Here is an 18,170-nt window from a genome sequence, read left to right on the forward strand (position 1 = left end):
TATAACAATTTCTAGGCAAATAATGAAATTAGACTTATCAGAATTTAGTTTATTAAAATCGCGATTTCATAGAAATTAAAGCTATTCGAAATTCTAGTTAATTTTTCTAAGATTTCCATTCGCATTATCAATTTCGAAAACGTGGCAACATTGCTGGCAACATTTCGCATGTTGCTGCAACAAACAAAAAAAGTTTAGACAAACAAAAAGTCTCCAAAAAGCGTTTGTTTACTTTTGGCCAAAGCCGGCTTTAGTCCGATGCGAGTGTCCCCCCAGGGGGGAGAGATATTTGCGAGAACCCGTAGTCAGTCGGTCGGTCAGGCCAAGGGGCTTTTTATGGACGCCCCCGCAGCATGGCAAACCAGACAACAACAACAACAACAAATTCCACTCAAAATTCCACTCAAATAAGAAACAACTCGGCTAGACATCTTCATAAAGGGCGCCGCACGCACTTTCCGGGGTTGACTCCTGATGCCGGAATGCTGACTCCGTAATGCGTAAGCCTCTTTGCCGTAGCCGTCGCAGTCGCCGTCGCCGTGAGTTGGTGTGCTTTTTATTTTGGACGCTGTGTGCGCTCAAAGGGATGTTTTTGTTGGAGCTTCACTTTCGCTTTTGCCTTCGCCTTAGCCTTCGCCTTCGCCTTGGCGTTCATTTCAATTGAATTACAAGAAAGAAGAGCGCCCTCCGGCTCAGTTTGGGGGTTTGCAACTGTGGCAAAAGCTTCGCCTTGTGGCACGCTGTTTTAGTTGCGTCTGAGATGTTTCTAGCGTGAGATGTTCGCGCCGAGAAGAAGTGCGCGTGTGGCAGAAAGCGAAACGGCAACAACAGCAACGGCAACAGCAATTGCTACTGCGAGTGCGAGTGCGAGTGCGAGTGTCACATTGTTGAAAATGACCGCGGGCTTTCATTCCGTGCATTCAGCGACGGCAAATCAACAGCAGCAAGCACACACACACACACACATACACCTGCACAGCGACACAGGTGGCCACGGCAGCAACAACAACAGCAGCAGACATTCGCATCTGCTGCACGAGGACAATCTGCTGCAGGATCACAATCACAATCAAACCCTGAGCAACAACAACATTAAGATAATGCGCTGTGATGTGAGGTAAAACGGCGTAGATTTATAATCAAGTATTTAATATACATATAATACGATAAGGGCTGTATGTATGTTTGTGAGTGTGAATATTAAGAGAACGAGAATTTTTAGCAATGTATTTATAGTTTCTTGACATGGATTAACATCGTCAAATCTGTGAAATTACTAGTTTATTTTTCTCAGCCTTTCAGAGTGTTTATTTATTTAATATTTTTTAGATTATTGCTAAAGAAAAAAACATTTTTTTATAATGGTCATTAAAATGATAAAATATTTAGAAAATTGTTATATATAATACTAATAGATTTTATCCAAAAATTTATCTTGTCGCTTATTTGCGATTGATTTTAAAATTAATTGAAAAATAAGTATATAAGTATATATATTTGAGGGTTTGAAAGTGGAGAAACATATCTGTAAAAATTAAACATAATGTTTTCAATTTTGATTTTGAATCATTAAATTTGCAAGCTAAAAAATTTGAATAAATTCAAATATAATTAATAGGCATATTTTTTCTAAATGATTATTAAATGTTATATTTTTAGAAACTGAGAAAATGAATTAAAAGAAATTCATATAATTTTTAAGCTCATGTTAAATACATATGAGTAAAATTAAATATATAAATATATTTAAAATATTTATATAAAAACTTTTTACAATGAGTAAAATTAAATATATAAATATATTTAAAATATTTATATAAAAACTTTTTACAATGAGTAAATTTAAATATATAAATATATTTAAAATATTTATATAAAAACTATTTACAGTTGTGTGAAATAATTCTATATTTTCGAATTGATTTTAATGAGCAATTTAAATGCAAAATATCCTTACAGTTTATTGAGATATTTATAATTATATAAATCTGTATACTTTCCCTAAAAATGTGCCTGTATTTGTTGGCAAATTTTTTTAAATTTGTTACGAGTAAAATTGTAAATCCAATAGAAATACGAATTGAATATTTAATAAGCCAAAGTTCTCTGGGCAAAAGTGTCAGACCAGGAAATAGGAGTTAGAGTGGCTTCTGCATTCTGCTTAGAGTAGCAATTGCAACTGTTTATTATCATACTCTTAGTTAAACCAATGTGTTTGGAAAACTTTGAGCAAGGAATAAATTGCCCACTTATCAGCGAGCTAATCAATATTATTTCCTAGGTAGACCTTCAGTTATTTATATATTTATTTATCTGTTGTCGCACACACATTGAGCTCAATTTTAGTCTAAAGTTGCAACAAAATGTTTGAGCATAAATCATAAAAAAATATTCGAAATTTATTTCAACAAAGATTGCGGCGAACTGCAATCGAGAAAAACAATGCAACAATGGCCATAAACTGCACAGCAACACACAGCAGCAGCAACAACAATGACTGTAATCGAAGTGTATTGTAAATAAAGTGTCCTTTTTAAAGGACATTCAATGGGAGTTTAGTGCAGTTGGAGCAAGCAATAAAAACAATAAAAACAAAAAATAAAAGAAAAGCGCAAAATGGAAATTCACGTGCGCGGAAATAGGCAAAACGTGACCACGACTCGTGCCCCGCCCCAACCTGTCCTTACCTGTCTCTTTTACCTGCTGGTCACCTGGGCATCGATTTCCGACAATTAAATGTTGGCATAATAAAATCAACAGCAAAACGGCCACAAAACGTTTTTCGCAAATTGGCGGCAAGCGCAAACAAGCCATAGAATGGAAAAGTCCACACAATTGCGACTGAAGTCGGAAAAGTCAACAATCGAGTGCTTAGCCACCGAGCAGGACACGGCCAGCAGCAGCGAGCGAACAGTTGTACACTCGCTGTTTTTTATTTGGCCAGCTCACTTTTTGGTGGGGTCATATACATACACACACATATATATATACAATACATATACATATATTTGTGTATGTAGTCCTCCTGCACTCCATAACAATAACCTTTCGCCCAGAATGTAACATGTCTGGCATTTATGTGTCGTACTCCAATATCATTCGCACTTGTGTGTGTGTGTGTGTGTGTGTGTGGGCAGCCACTCCCGATTCCCAACTCCACACTACCCACACTCGTCTCAGCTCCCCACTCACCTCTGTGCATTGGTCCTGCTCCTGTAGCCTGGCACATTTCTGCTGCAGCCACAAATTGTCTAATTTCATTTGTTTTTGCGAATCGCTAAATTGAAATTGCATTAGCAAAGGCGCATAGTTGCATTTTTCAACTGCCTCGGGGCCAGAATCGAACATTTTAGTAATTTTAGTCGTATTTTTACGAGTTTTAAAATGGAAAATGCTGAGAAAATTTGTGAAAGCTGCATTACTGCATGTAAATTATTTAAATAACTGCATATGCAAGCAACAAAAAATATGTTTTCAAATTGAAGATATTTTTTTGGAATTGACAAAAACTATTTTAATTACAACTACTCGATTTTTAGAAAGAATGAAGCTTAGTAAAATATAAATAAAAAATATTTAATTATGTTTGTTAAATATAAATAAAAAATATATACATATTATAGTTATCAATCAAAATATCTAAATAATATTTATAAGATCAATTCAAAAGATCAATAAATAAGAAAATAAAAATATTAAATTATGTTTGTTAAATGTGAATGATAAAATATATATATAATATAAATAGAATAGAAATATGAATAGAAAAATAAAATAAAAATAAATAAAAATAAAAAAATAAATTTGAAAAATAAAATTAGAAAAACAAAATTAAAAAATATAAAATATTAAATTTGCCAAATATTCAAATAAAAAAAAAAAATAAAATATTTTGAAAACCAATATTATAAAAATCAAAATAACTAAATAATACTAAAAATTAAAGTAAGATCTTATGAAACATATAGATGTATGTTATATAAAAACATATCGACATATATAAATATACTTTATATTGCATACGTATGTATGAGTAAAAAATCCCATTCGCTTTTATCAATATGCATACATTTGTCGCCGTTTCAATAATAACTCCACTGAATGCCCTTGAGAATCAATATTCATATTTTGTATGAATAATAATTAAAGTAAAGTAAGCAAATAATGAAAAAAAAAAAAACAAACGACATTTGCTGTTTGCATAACTTAAATTGCTTCGATTTTTTCATTGTTCTTGTTGTTATTGTTGTTGTTTAGTGGCGAGCATAGTAGATAATTTTCAAAACGATTTATCATTGGGGCTATCATTAGCTGAGCCAAGTCCTCTGGCATTATCCTTTGGCAAATGTGTATATAATTGCGCCTGGACATTGGATAGCTGGCATAGGAGTTGCTGTCTGCGCGATACTTCTTGACATTTGCCTGAATAAATAATAGAAATCTGATAAAATCAGCATTTTCTAAATTAAATTGTTCGTTATGCACACAATATACATACACATGTGTGTGTGTGTGTGTGTGTAGTATGTGTGTGGGTGGGAAAGAAAAACGCAGACGAACTACTCGGCCGTGTCCGAGGGTCGCCAGCTCTACGGCTAGGTAGTTAGCATTGCCCAGTAATTGCGCTGACAGACAGACAACAGCAGGAGAAGGAGGCACAGACACGAGTCATAAGCCATAAGGTGAGCGTCAGTCCACTAACAGGAGCAGTAGCAGGAGCAGCAGCAGTAGCAGGAGTCGGAACAGGAGTAGCAGTTGCACTGTTGACATTTGGCATATGGAGTGGACAAGCCTTTTGGCCCATGTCCCATATCCCACATCTCATGTCCCATGTTCATGTTAAGGTATATACATATGTGTGTGTGTGTGTATGTGTGTGTGTGCCTGTCCTGTACTTATAATTACAGTGTTTGCTTGGCCCACATAACATAAATATTTGTTGACGAGTCGCTCGCTCGCTCTTGGCCAGAAACGGACCCCTGCCTGAAGCTGTTGTGTGTTAATTCCTTTATTCATCAGGATTATTGTGTCACGTTGAAGTTGCGCTTATGCGCTTTTAATGATAGCTGTCACTGGCCACTAACCACTAGACACTGGACACTAGACAGTGGACAGTGGACAGTAGACTGTGGCTGCTGTTTAAATGTCACTGTCAAGTAATTGAGTTGTCTGTCCCAAAACAATGTGGCATAGCATTATTATTAGTTGGGCGTTCGCCTAATTGCGGCTCTATTTACATTGCTAATAGCATAATTTGAAGTAGGCCTACGTTTTTTAAAGACACCTCTTTTCGGGTTTTTTTTCTGTCTAATTGCAGCCTGGGCATTGGCCGCGCCCACTTTGAGAAGCAGCCGCCCAGCAATTTGCGTAAATCGAATTTCTTTCACTTTGTGATTGCGCTCTACGATCGCGCCGGGCAGCCCATCGAGATCGAGCGAACGGCCTTCATTGGCTTCATCGAGAAGGACTCCGAATCGGATGCCACAAAGACCAACAATGGCATCCAGTACCGACTGCAGTTGCTCTACGCGAATGGTAAGTGCGACATCTATAGAATGTGTACAAAGTGTCTGAACTCACCCTTAATGCAGGTGCCAGACAGGAACAGGACATATTTGTGAGGCTCATCGATTCAGTAACCAAAGCGGTAAGTTTAATATTTCCCATCAATAGACTTTAATAAATCCTGAATAAAACTTTATTTTCAATTTAAATTAAACTTAATCTATTCCATTCAGATTGAATATCAAGAAAAATTGAAGGGCAGAATCCGAGATTAAACTTTTATTTACTTTGATCAATCTTGAGATTTTTAAGACATTTGTGAATTTAAACTTAATTTGAGGCTTTTAATATAACTCAACTTTAGTTAGGTTTTTAGGATATCTTTTATGCTCACCTTTAATAACCTCTATTGCACGATTTTTCCATATTATATCAGTTAACAGCTCTTTTAAAGAACCAACCTTATCCATTAAAAAAACTAAAATCTTATATAGCATGAGCAAATATATTACGATTCTATACAATGAAAGCGCTCAGATATATAGCTTAATTTGATTGCTTCCCGGGGTAAATCTAATAAAGATTAATTTCAATACACTTAAAGTTCGCTTCCCTTACACTATCCGCTCGCTGTTCATCTTTTTTTAGGCAAATGCTTTGTGCCACGCAATCGAAAACTAATTCATTCCACTTGGCTGGAGTCGGTTCGCCGTCCGTGCACTCTGAACTGGCTGGGCAATGTTTTTCTTGCTGATTCGAGCATAAGTTGCATTCGAAATTGATTGTCACGGCTAATTAAGTGTGTCCCAGGTTCTATGCCCTGCTCTATGTATGTGTGTGTGTGTGTGTGTGTGTGTGTGTGTGTGTGTTCGTGTGTGTGTCCTGCCAATAAATTGAGTCGTCAAACGGTGCTTCGATAGCTTCGCAGTTGAAGCTGGGCAGCCAAACGAGCAATTCATTCACACAGCGCACTGCTCATCGCATCGCCTACGAAAGGGGTGTGACTGAGACTCCGGCGTCTGTCCCGGCCCAATCCCATTGAACATGGCTAATGCGCTTTGTTGTGGGTGCTGCGCATTGATGTGCGTTATACACGCTGCAGGCTATGCCAGTGCACCATATGTCAGCTTTGTCTAAGGCCTAATGCGTGTGTCCTGCCCCCTTTCGCTGTCGCCTTCCGTTTGCCTCCTCTCTTTTCAAGGGCAATTAATTTCTCGAGTGACAAATTTTTATAGACGTTTGTCGTTTCGTTTGCTTTCGTGCAATTTCTTTGGCATTCCATTATTTTCGCCTTCCATTGTGGGCGTTGCTCCATTCACCCGATCGCAATAAATTTATCCACAAATTATCGATATCTAAGCGTAGCCCGTAGCCCCCCTGGTCACCAGTGCTGGGAATCCATTATGTGCGCTGCTTGCAGTGTGAAGGAAATTGAATCGCAAAGACATTAGCAAACCCAGCTAAGCCCTTCCATTAGCAATCGATAATATCGTCAACGAATTGTCATTTGTGCATGTAATATTTATAATATATAATTATAATATTTATAATATATAAGACCTTGATTATTAAAATATATTTCAAGAACTAGACAACGAAATTGTTTATAAGCATATCTATAAGTCTATCTTTTCTATCGTGCGAATCTCTTGGTTCTTAGAACTATCTTGAAAGCACAACAATTATCAATAACAATAATAATATCAATATACAAACTGGAGAGGGTTGAAATAGGTTTATGTAGTCTACAGTAATATGTTAGTTTATGAATGCTTGTTTTACCATTATATTTTATATTGTAACTTTCAAAATATTGCATTTAATACAAAAGAATATTAAGCAATAAATAAACTCTCAAAGTTTTATTCAAAGTCTTCGAGTGCTTCACTCCCCTAAAAAGGCTGTGCAACATTTAACTGTCTGTCAGTTGTCAGACGAGTTTAAAATGAGTTGCAATTGCCAGAGTCAACTGAACTGAGGGCCAACGAAACAAAAAAGGCAGGAAAAGAACAATCATTTGATCGGATTAGTTGGATTTTGGTATACTTGCCAGAGTTGGTCAGATGTCAACCCCCTTTGGATATGTTTTTCTTTTTGTTTTTTTGCATACGCGTGTCAGGCGGCGGGCAGAGTGTTTTATCTGAAGCACAAACGGTGCGTAACAGGTAAACAAGGAGGCGAACGTGAGCCGGGGATAAGTGTATTCTTATCAGGGGGTGGCGCATGGGTGGCAAAGTGAAATTCGAAACTGTAGCAGCAATGCGATTAAACAGCATCCGAGTGCTGTGTGTGTGAGACATTGTCTTAGGCATTGATGTGAAAGCAATGCCAAGGCAATACAATTGTCACGTGCCGCAGCCAAAAAAGTGAACGAGAGCGAGGGAGAGAGACGACAGAGAACCCTTGCCCGTGGGCCGCGATTTTTATCGCCCGTGCCCTCACTCTGCTCCTGCTGGGAGGCTGGCAATGTTGCAAATCATCGTCATAATCATAATTACATTCGATCAGATAACGGGCAATACAACGCGACCAAACGCCACGAAGGCGGCGCAATTGCAATTTGAGCTAACGACCAGCAGCAGCAGCAGCAGCAGCAGCAGCAGCCATCAGCCAGCAGGAGCAGGAGAAGGAGGTGCGCTACCACGACATTCAGGATGTGTACGGCTCAATTGGTACGCCGTTCGCTTCATTTGCGCTCATATTTCATAGCGCTCATTCGCGTACATGTCCTGGCCCGGGTGCTCGGCCTGGCTTGGTGGACCCGGCATAAACATAAAACAAAAAGCGACTGCCAACTGCGACAACTGCCCAAAATCCTTTTGGTTGCCAGCCCCGATGCCAAAAATCGCGCTTATCGCGATTTACACGCATTATGCGGCCGGCCAAAAAAGCGCAGCGAAATTCTAAACCGAACAACAGTAAAGGGCGATTGGTGATTGGTGATAGGCGGCGATTAATGCAGCTAGATAACGGGATGTGCACATTGTGCAGCAGCAAACAACTCAAAATGGTGCAGCCTGCGCTCTCTGTGAGCTAATGAGTCGTTGAGTCGCCTAAAAGAGCCGTTACAGCAGCTAAGCTGCCCAATCGCAAGCGTTGATAAATATTAGAGATGTGTAACACTAACAATGACTGGCAGCAACTCACTGCGCTTAGTCGAATAACTACTGCTGCGAAAAGTAACATCGTCGCTTGTGTCACCTCTACATTGCTTTCATTTAACCAGTGGCGGCACTTCATATGCAAAAACAAGTTTGCAACCGTGACTCCAATGGAAATCGCAATAATGCGCATCACTAATGCATATTGGCGCACACACTAACACAAGCACATAGATCACACACGCCATTGCCAGTGCAGTCACGTTTGTCTCGCTCTTTTCGCCGCATGAGCAGCAGCGTGCGGCTTCTGTTGCTCTCTCGCTTGCGCCTTTGTGTGTTTGCGTCGCGTTAATTAAGCGATAATATTAATTTGTGTGTCAACACTTAAATATAAAGTGTGCAAAATTTTCGATTAATAACACATTTCACATTTCATTTTGCCATTTTATCCAGTTAACAATTGCTTTTGTTTTTATTGCTCTTATTGCTGTAGGCAATTCAGTAAATTTAACAGATTGCGCAGTGAAAACAGAGCGCCATTTGCGTTGCTGATTTGCTTACACACATACATACATATGAATATGCGTGCGTGTGTGCGTGTGTTCGTCTCTGGTGTTGTGCATGGCAATGCGATTAAAAATGCTTTCACGGCAAGTGCTTTTTTCATTTCTGCGGTCGCCGTTGCACTGTGGGGCAACGAGACAAAAAACTGCATTTCATATCGCGCTCATTATGCAAATATTTTTGTCTGCAACATTTGCACATATCTGTTGTGAATATATACAAATATATGTAAATATATTATGTTAATATGTCACACACATGCATATATATGAAGGTTATGTGTATATACATATGTTCATATAGGAAAGCATACGTATGTTGGTTTGTGCTCTCTTCTTTGTTGTCTATATCAACTAGAATATGTAATTTTACTCCATTTGAATTCCTTTAGAATTGAACATTAAAAAAAAATAAAACATTTTGAATTATCTCTTTTATTAAAACTATTTTTTATCAATAAATTTTTATTTCATTATTAAAATTTTTTTTTTTTTTTATTACAAACGAATTTTGTTTTAACATGTGAGTGTTAAATATTTATTCAGAAAATACTTCATTAAAAAAAACATATTGTCATATACGTATTGGTAAACACATACTCGTATTTGGTTGGATCAGCATTCTAATATCAAATTAATTATTTAAATATATAATATTCAAATATTAATTTAAAATAGCCAGAAATATTTCCCATCGAAAACCTTAAGTAAAGCACGCTCAAATGCATATACTGTGTGTATGTTTTTTATTATATATGTATATTCAGTTCCTCGTATAAATCCTTACATGTTGTCCTTTTACGAGTCCTGCATGCTGGACGCTGTCTGCCGTAAATTTATGCGTTAAACCGGGCTCGAGAACTGCGCTGATAAATGATGCTTTAATAAATTAAGAGTAACCCTCGATGTACTCTTTTTTTTATAAACAAAGGTTTTTTATTTGCTGTATTTTGCTTTTTGCTGTAGTCGTTTGTTGCTGCCAGCGATAATTTATCTCGTTTGGCGAGATTTTTATTTTCACGTTAAAATATGCAGCATGCAAGCGCGTAAATAATGCAAAAGCCGTTGCGCTTTTATTTTTTATTATTATTTAAAAAGCGATAATAACAATTTGCAAAAATAAAAGAGAGCAAGGCATTTAACGTCGCAATGTTGCAACATTTTTATGCAGAACGTTTAAAATTTAACAGCCACGTCAATCGCCAACTCTTCAGCTGGCAACAACAGCTCCAACTCCTGCTCCTGCTCCTGCTGCTGCTACTGCTCCTGCTACTCCTGTTCGTGCTGCTGCCTCAGCTTTCATTACCAACTGCTGCCTCCATTTGCCTGCCATCAGTTGGGCTCGTCACATCAACACTCTCTGCTCTCTTTTTTTATCATTTGTTGCTGTCTGTTGATTTTTTGTTGCTTTGATTGTTCGTTTGTCGCTTCTTTTTTTTTTTTTTGTTGCCGACTCCTGCTACTGCTCCTGTTTGGTTGGCCGCCAGGTCTGCTCTGGCCTGTGATAAATCGTAGTTTAAACGCTTTTACTCCAGTTTTTAGTGGCGTCCGTTTAGTTTTTTATTAGATGCAGCATTTAGGGGCACTTTGCCAGCCCAGATTTGCTCCAGATTTCCAGGCTCACTAATTGTTTCATCTCCTGTTTCTCTCCGAATGATTGATGGCTTTGGAATTTGCTTATTTATCAATGGTTTTCGATGTGAATGGCTTCTGTGTATGGGTGTATGGGACGAAGACTTTATGCGGGCGATTGCAGTCGAGGGAATATGAGGTTGAATGTGGTTTACACTAAGAAACGTAAACACAAATATGTAAATGTAGTTGAATAAATTTTATATAGACTACTATTACATATCTAATTTCATGCTAGGATTAAGAATTCGAATGTCTTAGTTAAGTATTAATTGATATCTGTTGAGTATTGATTAGATCTCTGTTGATTTACGTCAATCTTAAAATTATTATGCATATTAAATGTGTATTACATTTCATATATTATTATTTAATATTCTTTGAGTTAATTAATATAAATAGAATTTTTTAATAATATTATATCTAGTTGATATATGTATATTATATATTCATTCTGCCTACTTACCCTAAATTATTCATTATCTGTATTCGAATTCATCTAATATTTATATATATACTTGCCATATTCCACATATTATGTATTTTAAGTGTATATACATATCATATAGACGTTTTCCCTTGACATTTCTCTAAAATTTTATGCCTAATAAATATATTTTATATTCTAAAATATATCAATACTTTTTTAATTATCCGATAACCATTTATAATCATGACAATATTTTATATATTTTTTTAAATATACATTTTAATATATAATATATACTTATCTCAGCTCTTCTCACTTCAACCACTCATTATTATGTATTGTAAATATTACAAATACATGTTGGCAAAATCAATTTTGCGCAAACATAGAAAAGCCATTAGAACATTTGTCCGAAACAATCCTTGACGAAGGATCTAACAGCATAGCCTGTAGACCGGAAGGGAACAGCTTCGAGTTCGGGCTCGGCTTGGGTCTGCTCTATAATTAGCTCGCACTTGTCCCACAAAAAGCCAACTCACACTCTGGCACAGCTCTAGCTGGCAACTAGTTGACATTGAGCCAAGGCATTGGCTGGATATCCTTGGCAGGATAGTTGTTGTTATCCCGGGGACTTACAGAGGGCTTCGGCTGTGCATGGAAGGGCAAGGCTGTTAATGTTTTCCTTCCTTCGTTTTTGTCGAGAGGGGGAAATTATTAACCCGACAAAAACGGGATAATAAGGGATGATCATAATTTTACATGTGCCACTGATGCTGCTGGCTTTACCTACGCCACAGCGGGGGGTGGGCAGGGTGTTGCAGTAGTACCCGGTAGTACCCGATGCCACTTACCGGTTACCGGTTACCGGTTGCATTGAAATTAATTTCTGATTATCTGTTTGGCTTGGCCCAGCGCCCAGCGAAAACAATGCGCATATGCTTGTGACGTCAGTCGAGCCCGAGCGCACTCGTCCTTGACGCGCCTGCCCTGTGGCAGTGCGGCAAGTGCGGCATCATCCGCCGGTGGATGATTCGCTCCTCTTCCATGTGTATCTAGGTAGTTATTGTTATTACTTTTGCGTGTACACGGCTCACGGAGTACATGCATTTTTACAGCTCGTACTGATAGTGATGAATGAGTCCTCTGTACCCACCCGTGCGTCGGGTGGGCGGGGGTCTGCTCGCGCATATGCCGTGTTTTCACCCAAACTAATTCATTGGATGAGTGTTGGATTACAGCGGGAGTTGGCCAACCCGCTTTAATCATTTTTAAATTAGAGAACTATGCGCCTTTTTTGGGTGCTCTGGCTGGTTTGGGTGGTTGCTGCTGCTACCTCTCGTTTGTTTATCTATTTGTTTTTGTTCTACGCGAAGGCTAACACGGGCTCGAGTGCTCGCCCCTTTGCATCTTCAGCTCCTGAAATTGCAGCAGATTGTCTGACGAGAGAGAGCTGCACTTGCGGTTTCCATTCCCCTGCCTCGACGAGTGCCAAGTGCGTGTGCCTCGCACATGCCACGATTTTTCTATAGTCACTGCCACTGACACTAAAATGTTTTGCCTACCCCTCCGAGGTAAACATGCTTCACCGAACTTTACTTCTTTTTTTTTTGCCGCCTAAGCAAATATAAATACTAATACCGAAATTGTTCCTCCCACAGTTATTATTAGCCAAAATTTCGACCACCCGCTTCGAGTGTGTCAATATTTGCCCTGTATGTGTGTCCCATATGTCGTCCGACCTTCTGACCAGCTCGAAACTCTCGAGTAGTTGCACTGTAATTAGCATTTATGTGTGTTTGCATTCGCCTCCACACACTTGAGCAGGGTCAGGGGACGGGGCAGTGGCAGGAGCAGGGGCACGCTTGATAACAGGCTTCCATTGATTTGTAGTCATGATATATGTCCGTGGAGTTAGTCAACAAATTCTGAGCATTCAAGTCAATCAATGGCTTAGATCAGTTGACCTCAATTTGCGGTAAAACACACTTTAAGCCTTAATAAAAAAAAAGCCTGAATAAAAAGTTTTCATAGAGGCGAGCAGAAAATACTTTCATGGCTGATTTATTTGCAACTAAATAAGAAGTTTTAAGCTTTTATAGTAAAGCTAATTATTGTCAGTTAATTGCATTTAATAGTATTTATTTAACCGAATTAATGTTCTTAAGTGGATACGATAATGATGCTGATGACGATTTTTAAAATATGTATTAAGTGTTTTTTTTGTCTTGATTGATAATAAAAATAATAATTTTCGATAAATATAAATAATAAATATATAAATATGTATACGAACTACTTAATGGATTTTCCTTTTAATATATAGGGCTGCCAGGTGGGTTAGTCGAATATGGAAAATATATAAATATGCGTATGAAATAGTTAATTATATAATTATTTTCTGAACCAAATTTATTTTTTTAAGCTTCTCCTAAGTTTATTTTTAATCTATTAATAATATTTATATATTATTTTTTGTGAAGTTATTTTTATAAAATGCTGTATAAAACTGCCCCAATCAAATTTTAAGTGATTAGATGAAATCTGAATATTATTAGCTCATTCCTATAACAAGTAAGAAGATATTGAAAAATAATCTTCAGATAATTAAAAATGATATATAGATATATATTTGTATATATACATATGTATATGCTTTTTACAAAGCAAATCACAACTAAGCTTGACTAACAGATAAAGAATCTCTTTTAAGTCTTTCCCAAATTTAGTAATTTTTTGGAGAGAGTATTTATCAAATCTTCTCTTCTTTTGTGGGTTATAAACTGACAATGGGCAGACATCAATTCCAATAGTAGCTTAAGCCCATCTAAGACCAGCTAGCCAGCAATTACTTACAATTTGTGTTTCTGCTCTACTCCATTGCAGGCCATCATCTACGAGGGCCAGGATAAGAACCCGGAGATGTGCCGTGTCCTGCTGACGCACGAGGTGATGTGCAGGTGAGTGAATCATATACCGAAATGCGGATTCCGTTTTAATAATCTGCAAATGATTTGGATGCATTGACTTGTGCCTTGACTCGCGCTCCTCACACTAATCCACACCTTTGATTCCCTGCTCTGGCGCACCCTCTGGGGAGGTTTCAGTTGCCGCTCTTCTCAGCTCCCCAGAGCTTTGTCCAAGTATTTATATATTTGGCTTGTAAGCTTTGCTGTGCTCCTCTCTCTCTCTCTCTCTCTCGCTCTCTCTCGCTCTCTCTGTTGTGTTTTCTTGAAATTGGCAGCTACGCTCATTTGTTTTAAGCGTTTTCCGCGTGATTTTTCCCCTACCCAGCTTTTGTTTTCTTTTTCTTTTGAATTTTTCTTTTTACTTTCTTTGAGCTTTTTGTGCTCGCTGCCCTTTGGTGGCTGCTTTAATATTGTTGATTTTTTTTTAGTTTACCTCTTCTGCCCGCAGCTGCCCCTGTTCCTCTCCCATTTTATCCTATTGCTGTTCTGTCCTTCTGTCTGTCGGCCTTCGTTTTATTTTTACGCTCAAACGCACGAGAGCTGAAACGTATAAATGGCAGATACTCCTGCTCCACCTCTCGCTCTCTCTCTCTCTCTCTCTCTCTCTCTCTCACTCATTCCATCTCGCTTTTTTTGGCTTTTGCTATCGTCATCTAGCATCATCATATCTCTGGGCAGTTCACCCTTCTAGCGCCCAAACAGAGGCTGACAGTTGAAGGTTGCCTCCAAAATAATACAAACTGAAAGCCCCAACTGCATGAATGACTACACAATACCCTGTAATGTCACTGCTATGTAATATAAATGTCAATTCACTTTTTCACGTAATGAAACTGGCAATTCTTTTCTGTATAAAAACTTTAAAACATTCAACTTGGTTCAACTCGATTGAGTTTATTCGACTTATACAATGATCAGCAAATACCCCATATCTGTTGTCTTCCATCAAACATTTGCCTAGATTCGAATCACCTTTCCGATTATGGTGAACAAATTCATCTGATTTCAAAATAAATCCATTTTTAACTAGTTCGAAGTGTATTAAGCCCCAAGTAGCAAAAGAAAAAAATCCAAACGCACAACAAAAAATTACGCAGCTTCGCCCCCTTTTTTTTGTCAGCCAACAGCCCCTGCCCACCACCCACCGCCCATCACCCGTCGCCCAGCGCCCGTCGCCAAGCGCGATGCGGCACAGCTTCAGGGTGCGCTTGGCCGGCCATCTTTTATTATTTCGGATTGGCACCCAGTTTTTATGTTTGCGTAGCATTATCAAAACAAGGGGACAACGCACAGGGGTTGACTGGCCCCTGACTACAGTCGCTGCCCCCGTCGCGTCGCTCCCCCTTCGCTGTCTCTGGCCGCTGCTGCCACCCGCTTTCAGCCTTAGCTTTCGCTTTGGCCAAGAAAGCAGCAAAAATCAACAGCTTCGCGTAACACAAAGCAAATACAAATACAATGGCGTCGACGTCAGCGTCGGTGTCATCGTTAGCTTTTGCGTCGCAGTCGCAGTCGTCGTCGCAGTCGACGTCGCAGTCACGGCAATGGCTTCTTCTTTATCGTTTGGCATTTCGCCCATTTTAGTCATCCATGTTTATGTTGTGCCCAGGACGAAGCCAAAGCTCAAGCTTTAGCTGCAGCCACCCAGTTAGCGTGCCCACCCTTCTGCATAACCCCCCTCGTCATACCCACACCCTCGCGCACCCCCCCTAAAAACGCTGCCCAGCGGCTGTGCGGCCAAAAATTACGCAGCCATTGAACTCGATTCGAGTGCGTGCGTTCGTGTGTGTGTGTGCAAGTGTGTGTCTTGTGTGTGTGTGTGTGTGTGTGTGTATGCGAGTGCGTGCAAAAGGAATTGTAAGAATGCATAGCTCCAAATATAGAAAAAATCTTTTTAATACGTAATTTCATATTACATATTTTATTGCATCAAGTAAAATAGAACTTTTTTGCACCTATGTGGTTATTGTATAATACTTAAATATAAAATGTAATAATGAATAATATATTTTTGAAATATTTTTGATATGCTAATTTTTTTTTTCATATTTAATTTATATATTTATTTATTTATTATTTTTTAATTAACTTAATTAAATGTACGTTATTTAAATATACGTTTTATGTGCTGACAAATTTTTAATAGGCTTTCACTGCAATAAATATTATTAGCATTCTTTATTAAAATTACTTTTTATTTTATTTATTTATTTTTTATTATCAAAGTTTTTCTTTATAGTTTTAAAAAGCAAGAGCAGACTAACAGAAATTTTAAAAATTAAATTTTTATATTGTTCATAAATTAATATTGAAACTAAATACATAGTTTATTTTATTTTTTTTTTTATATTTTATTTTGCTTATGGATTTTTTTTTAATAATATTTTTTTTATTATTATTAATTTTTTTATTTATTTGCGTCTTCCTATTTATTAATAATAAACTATGCTAAGCTAATTTAAATAGGATAAATAAAAATTTTCAAAAATATTATTAAATTGATGTTTATTTATGCAATTTCTCTTACTTAAATTTCTCTACTTTAAATTTAAAGCATTTTATTTTGATTTCTTCTATTTAGACTGAAATTATATTAATTCAATTCACCTTTAAGATATTTAAGCAATTTCTTTATTTTTCGTTTACCTGCAGCCGCTGCTGTGATAAGAAGAGCTGTGGTAACCGCAACGAGACGCCATCGGATCCCGTCATTATTGATCGGTAAGTTGTAAGTTGTAAGCCGCAGTGTGTCCCCAACACAACTCCAACTTCAGCTCCACACAAAAGATGACATTTTAAGCTGCTTTTCATCAACGTCGCTTTTTTTTTTTTATTTATTTATTTTGCCTGCCTGCCTGGATGGCTCGATGGCTGACTGCTTGACTGCTTGGCTGGCTGTTTGGTTGGCTTGTGTGTATTGCGCATATCGTTGATTTATTGGCATTATTATCAACTGCAATGTAAAACATGATGCGGCAGCTAGCCAAGTCGAGGCAGCAGCCACAGAGCGAGAGCCAACAGCTCTCAAAGCTCGGAAAGTTCATCAAAAAGGCAAATTCTATTTTCATAAATTTTGTGAATTGTAAATTGAGACGAGTGCAGCAGCAGCAGCAGGAGCAGCAGCAGCCGCAATTCGACACCCCAAAGCCCTTGTTACCCTTCTCCCTCTCCCTCTCCCTGCTGCTGCTGCTGCTGCTGCTGCCTGACTGACTGACTGTCTCCGCCCCCTTCTCATGTCACGTGTCAAGCGAATTATGTTAATTGTATGCACATCCTTTGCGGCTGCCAGAACCGCAGCCACTTCCCTGCCGGCAGTGCGTCGGCTCTAATTGGCTTCCCAAAATATTATTAGTGGCATACAAATTGTTTGCACAAGATGTATAAGTAGCCACGCGATGGGCGGCACGCCCTCAACTGCGGAAGCTGAGGCGAATTCTATTTTAATTGAAACTGAAAAGCGTTTGTTAAAAATAATTTTTGAGCGCATCACATAGAGAACTCTTGATTTAAGCGATGTTGACGAAGATTTTGGCTACTCAGAATTGTGGTTGTATTAGCTCTGCACTTTCACTAAGAAAAATCTAGCTTGATCTGCAAGACTTGAAATCAATTTGCGTTCATATAGAATATCAAATATTTATTAAATCTAGTTTTTTCTTTTCCATTGTAAAGGTCTTCTATATATGCATACATCTTCCCCCTGACTCGTCTAATTCCCATCAGTTGCCCCTCATTCAGTTGAATAATTGAAGCGAGTGAATATGCCAACTATTTCAATACTCTGTTCCATTTAGATTTTCATTCTTCAAGTACGTTTTAGTTCGCTCTTCTTCTTCTTGCTGCTGCCTTATTGGCCAGCACAGGCACTGCACGCGACTGCAATTCAGCTGATCAAAGTGGATCGCACCTTATGCAGATGGCCAGCGATGCGACAACTTCATTGCAGTCCCTTCAAATGGTGTCTAAAACTATTTGG

At 38.1% G+C, this 18,170-nt stretch overlaps 2 protein-coding genes across 13 annotated transcripts in view; one reads left to right on the forward strand and one right to left on the reverse strand.

Moving 5' to 3' along the window:
• The window catches only part of LOC108654630 (protein 5NUC), a 124,068-nt gene that overhangs the window by 24,120 nt on the left and 81,778 nt on the right, over positions 1-18,170 (reverse strand). The gene's annotated exons all lie outside the window — the stretch shown is intronic.
• Positions 1-18,170, forward strand: part of kn (EBF transcription factor knot) — a 35,071-nt gene that overhangs the window by 1,287 nt on the left and 15,614 nt on the right. For 5 of the 12 annotated variants that reach the window (XM_089260882.1, XM_018105950.3, XM_018105944.3 and 2 more), the window contains exons 2-5: positions 5,318-5,535; positions 5,592-5,647; positions 14,115-14,188; positions 16,847-16,915. In XM_089260882.1, coding sequence (XP_089117008.1) covers positions 5,318-5,535; positions 5,592-5,647; positions 14,115-14,188; positions 16,847-16,915 — 417 coding nt within the window. Of the gene's footprint in view, positions 1-150; positions 1,118-5,317; positions 5,536-5,591; positions 5,648-14,114; positions 14,189-16,846; positions 16,916-18,170 lie in introns of those variants that run through there. The other 7 variants (XR_016196917.1, XM_089260878.1, XM_089260881.1 and 4 more) reach the window with 6 other exon arrangements.

Source organism: Drosophila navojoa, chromosome 5 (assembly GCF_054131105.1).
Source record: "Drosophila navojoa isolate 15081-1374.11 chromosome 5, UAZ_NAV_1.0, whole genome shotgun sequence".
Taxonomy (NCBI): Eukaryota; Metazoa; Arthropoda; class Insecta; order Diptera; family Drosophilidae; genus Drosophila; species Drosophila navojoa.